The sequence below is a fragment of the Pteropus vampyrus genome, unplaced genomic scaffold (genome assembly GCF_000151845.1).
Source record: "Pteropus vampyrus isolate Shadow unplaced genomic scaffold, Pvam_2.0 Scaffold228, whole genome shotgun sequence".
NCBI classification, from domain to species: domain Eukaryota; kingdom Metazoa; phylum Chordata; class Mammalia; order Chiroptera; family Pteropodidae; genus Pteropus; species Pteropus vampyrus.
This window is the reverse complement of record NW_011889009.1, coordinates 691,411-696,445: the sequence shown is the minus strand read 5'-3', so window position 1 is coordinate 696,445 and position 5,035 is coordinate 691,411. Positions and strand designations below refer to the sequence as shown.

General features: G+C 51.9%; 2 protein-coding genes across 3 annotated transcripts in view; one reads left to right on the top strand and one right to left on the bottom strand.

Annotated features, from left to right (window-relative positions):
• ORC6 (origin recognition complex subunit 6) overlaps nt 1–460 on the bottom strand; it is a 7,224-nt gene extending 6,764 nt beyond the window's left edge. Inside the window, exons 1-2 of the mRNA XM_011373745.2 lie at nt 396–460; nt 140–308 (exon numbers count right to left, since the gene is read on the bottom strand). Coding sequence (XP_011372047.1) covers nt 140–308; nt 396–460 — 234 coding nt within the window. The remainder of the gene's footprint in view (nt 1–139; nt 309–395) is intronic.
• Nucleotides 461–927: 467 nt separating this feature from the next.
• Nucleotides 928–5,035, top strand: part of VPS35 (VPS35, retromer complex component) — a 27,013-nt gene continuing 22,905 nt past the window's right edge. The window contains exon 1 of one of the 2 annotated variants that reach the window (XM_011373739.1): nt 928–1,029. In XM_011373739.1, the coding sequence (XP_011372041.1) occupies nt 1,027–1,029 (3 nt within the window). In that variant the 5' untranslated portion in view covers nt 928–1,026. Of the gene's footprint in view, nt 1,030–1,310; nt 1,368–5,035 lie in introns of those variants that run through there. The other variant, XM_011373738.1, reaches the window with a different exon arrangement.

Here is a 5,035-nt window from a genome sequence, read left to right as displayed (position 1 = left end):
GGCCCAGGGCTTTCGCAAAGGTGTTGCCTCTGCTTGGCACCTTCTACTCAACCCTAATGGCATCCCGGGTGCGCCCCACCACCCGCCACCCGCGCAGCACGACACCCCGCTTCGCGCTACGCAGAGTCGTTGCCCTCACAGGCGGAGGCCCCCAGGGGGTCTGCACCCCGTCTGTCCGGGTCACCGCCCCAAACAGAGCCTCAGCCAGCATCTGGAGGATGGACGAGGTACTCCAGCTCCTCCCGCCACCGTGCGTCCCACGGGGCCAGTGGTTCCGAGGGACGCCTACAGTCGTCGCTTCTTGCCGCCTGGGAAGGTTCTCGAGATGGGACCTAACCCTGCGGGCAGATGCTGCCTCCCCGGGGAGGGCTCGGGGCGCGAGGGGCCGGACTCACCTCAGCACGTCCGGCTCGGCGATGCCCAGGCGCGACGCGAGGCGCGGGATGAGCCCCGGCTCCATGGCGCAGCCGAGAATAGGCGCGCACACAGGCGCAGCGACGAAACCCGCGCGCCGACGCGGCGCCGGCCAGTGAGGGCCAGGTCCCGCCCCCCTGCTGTAACCGGATTGGTTGGGACGGGAAACGTGGGACCGCCCCATACACCACACCCGGCCCTCCTCCTGCGCATGCGCAGTGCGAGGGCACACTCCCGGGAAGAGGGGGAACGTGGACGATCGGCTCCCACTCTTTCCATTTCTCCGTTCTTGACAAATTCGACAAACGCTGTCGTTCCCTCTTGTGTCTCCTTGCTGACGCCGAGCGAGTCCCCCTTACTCGGCACCGCCCCGCCCTCTCCCACACCGTGGAGAGACTGGCTGGCGCCTAAGTCCGTCAGTCCGGCGATAAGCGGCAGGGACCAATAAATATGCGAGACTCGGATTCCTCGAAGCAGGCCAATCGGGGAGCCGCCTGCAGGTCTGGGGGCGGGGCTAGAGAGGGCGGGGCTTGGAGGGGCCGTAGAGTCACCTGACCGCGGGAGGCGCCGCGCGCGGTGGGCGCTGATTGCCGCAGGTTCAGGGGAGTCGCCATGGTGAGTTCGCAGGGGCGGCGGGCCCCGGGGGGGCCCTCTCCTCGCCCCCTCTCTCTCCGGCCGCCCCGGAGCGCTGCAGGCGGAGTCGGGGCCCCGCAGCCGGGTCGCGGCGCAGACCAGCCGGGCTCGGCCTGCGGGAAGAGGGACGGGCCGCGGAAGGCCGCAGGCGGTCCGATCGGGGCCGGGGTGGGCGGTGGCTCCTGGCCGCGGCCGTTGCTTTGAGACGGGCGGCCTCTCTGAGGGGGTGTCTCGGCTCGTAGGGTCTGGGGTCCGTGAAGGCCTGCGGACGCCTCCGAATGAAGTCGGCCACCCCCGCCCTGACCGGGGCCCGAGGGCCGGTGAGCGCCGGGCTGGGTCGGGGGCGTGCGGAGGCCCTGAGGCTCAGGGTGGCCTCGGGATGGACCCAGAGCTGGCGTCTCCACCTTTGTACCTGGCGGTGTTCTGCCGGCCCCACGCACGCCTTTTCTTGTGTGGGAAATGCCTCCCGGAGGGGCCGTAGAGGTGCCCTGGCCGTTCCCGGCCTCTAGCCCCCTGGCCTGCAGTTCTTTTCAGCGATTTCTAGGGATTCGCTTACGTGAATTTCCTGGAAGGACCCGTGCTACCCGATACCTATTTACTCTGACAGATGGAAGGGAGACTGCTTGTTTCCTTGAACATTTGTTCTTTGGGCAGCCAGGCTCCCTTACTGGTCTCACCATTGATGAAATCCAAGTATTTTACTTGCTGGGAGTAGGCATTCTCCTTAGCGCCTCTCTGATGGCAGCAAATCGTGGTGTGACTGTTGGCCCATAAACTGGAACTTCCTCAAAATGTGAATCCTCGTGTCTCGTTTCCACAAAGGCAAGTTGTCACTTGTCTTTCATCAGCGTTTGACAGAGTCTGCAATGTTTAAATGATGCCTTTGTACGTCGGTGTGCCGCATGTCAGTTGTAGTGATCTCGCTATTCACGTTATGTGGACAGGCTTCTGGAAGGGGCTTCACTTGAAATGTGTCGATGCCAGAAAGCAGGATTAAATGTTTGACATATACCGCTTTACTATGATGTACTTTACTATAATATACTCTACAAGGTGATTTTGCTTATTTCTCAGAATTTTTACAGTTGAGAATTGCTATAAGAACATTGCAAACATTTAACTTGGTTTTGTCTATTTCTCAATATTTGCAGAGTGACCTTTATAGTGTTTTGTAATGAAAGGACTTAATTCAAGATCTGCTGTATACCCCAGTCGTGTGCTGGGTGACCGGGTTCGGAGCAGCCAGCCAGACGCAGGGTCCTGTCCCCGTGAATTTTATTGAGAGAGAAAACTTGAGTATCAGTCTTGTCACAGCCACTGTCTCTGACCTGGGCAACACACTCGGTCTTACTTGAGTCTCACTTTCACACTTGAAAACGAATGTTGGACTCTTTCGCTCTTCTGGTCGCTAAAGTTCTAGGATCCAGTTCGGTTCATCAGGCATCTCCTGTGCCCTCTGTGTCGTGGACTGCGCTGGGCACTGGAAACAGACGTGGCCCTTGCTCCTCACAGAGCTTAGGTGTCCTGAGGGGAGACGTGCGCGGGGAGCTTAGCGCGATGTAGGCAGAGGCTTGTTTCCTTAGCCCAGCATTGTGGGGCCATGGAGGGAGGGGTCTGCCTCGTGGAAGAAGTAACATGGGAACCGAGCAGAGATTCTCCAATCGGAGAAGAAGGGGTGTTGCGTGTAGACGAAGCTGGGAGAAGCAGAGGGCTCCTAGGGAAGGAAGTGCGTTGGTGAATGAAGTTGGAGACGAGTTGGTATTCAGGTTATGTCTTCCCCTCGTGAAGTTCCCGCCCGTCCTCATCCTGAGTTTCCCCTACTTCAGCTGTTAGTTACTTTGTGCCTTGTCATATTTTAAATAGTGCTTTCGTTAACGTGATGAAATTCTGTAACTTGGTGAGATCGGTCATTTGCATTGAACAGTCGATTTGCGCTGTGCTGCTAGATCGCATCTGCAGGATGAGTGGAGAGACTGACCAGCAGGTCGGTTGCTGGGGGAGTGGAGATCACGGCCTGTGCATACGGGGATGTAACAGTAATGAGAACTCGTAGGGAGGGCTTATCACTAAGTGCTCGGCCAGTCTGGAGCTTCACCCGCGTCGCCTCGTTTATTCTTCATAACAGTGATGTAAGTGCTGGTGTTTTCCCTGTTCTCCAGCGGAGGAAATGAAAGCACATCGTTTGAATGGGGAGTAGTTTTATAAGTGATGAGTTCATGATGACTTTCGCTGTTCTCTGCACCTCATAACTGCGGAGACTTGGGAGGGATGTCTGGCTTGGGTCTCAAGCTAAAATGAGCCTAATCGCAAACGGTGATTTGATCTCCATCCTGTAGCGTTTCCATTTTTTCTCTGATTCACGTAGCTGCCAAGCGCGGTCTTTTGTAAGTGGAGAGCCAGCTTCCCAGGTGGGGAGGCATCGGTTACCTGGCTTGTTTAATAAGATGTCCGTGTTGTCACTCCTGCCCTGTACACCAGTCCCCAGGAAGGCCATCAACACAGTCCCTTAGAACAGAGTAACGTGTAAAAAAACATTTATTATAGCTCTATCTTTTTATTTGTTGTCTACTTCGTAATAAGTGTAATTTTCTACAGTTTGTATTTGTTTCTTCTAATTTTAAAGCCAGTCGATGCAAAAATAGAAATGTTTTGCTAAAATTTTCTTTGTTTATATATAGATCACCGAATCTAGTCAGTTTTATAGAAATGGTTTTGAAATTGTTTGTAATCTCTTTATAACCACAGTTTTATTAGCTGTATAAACATAATCGTTATACAGAACAGCCAAAAGGTGGAAGAAATGAACGAATAAACAAAATATGGTATATACGTATGGTGGAACACTATTCAGCCTTAAAAAGGAAGGAAATTCGGACACATGTGACATGGATGAACCAAGAAGTTATTTTAAATGAAATAAACCAGACTCAAAAGGGGAAATATCGTGATTCCTCTCATATGGGTTACTTAGAGAAGTCAGACTCATACCGACAGAAAGTAAAATGGTGGCTTCCTGGGGTAGGCGCCGCAGTGGGGGCGGGGGTGCGTCATTGTTTAAAGGACACAGTTTCCTTTTGGAAAGATGAAACAGTTCTGGTGAGGGATGGTGGTGACAACTGTAAACAGTGTGAATGTACTTAATACCACTGAATGGCCTGGCCTCTGAAATCGGCGTTTGACACTGGTAGTTATGCTGTATTAATGTCTCTAAGTTTAGTTTAAAAGACATAACTTTTTCTTTGAAATTTAGTATGCTTCTGAAGAAGTATGGTCGAAAGGAAACTCACTTTACTGCAGTTTGCTGTGGGAAAAAATAAAGATGCTTGATGTTGGTTATAGTTCAGTTAACTTTTTTTCTCTTTCCAAAATTAGGCCAAGAAAGTTTTCAGTTTTTATAAACTACTCTAGTTCAGAAGTGATTTTATGGGTTTTTGTTAATCTCAAAATTCAGCATGGTTTTGATGATCTTCAATAATGGAACAGACTAGATTTCACTTCCATGTTTATATGTAAGTCCTCGCTTTCCACCTTTCCAGCTCATCGTGTAGGAGGCATTCTGTCTTTAGTCATCTTTTTATGAAAGTGTAATTTACATAACGTAAAACTGACCGCTTTAAAGTAAACAATTCAGTGGCATTTGGTACGTTGACAGTGTTGTGCAGCCACCACCTCTGTCTAGTTCCAGAACGTTTTTGTCACCCCGACAGCAGACCCTGTCATGCTCACTAAGTAGTTACCCACCACGCGCCCTCTTGGTGACCACCACTCTGCTCTGTTTCCTTGGATGACTTGCCCGTGCCGGACGCCTTGTAGAAGTGGCATCGCACAACGTGTGGCCTTGCGTGTCTGGCTTCTTTCACTTAGCGTATGTTTTCTAGGTTCATTCACGTAACGTGTCAATACTTTTTTCCTTTTTATGATTGTATAATATTCCATTATTTGTATATACCACAATTTGTTTACCCATTCATCTCTTGATTCTTTAGTC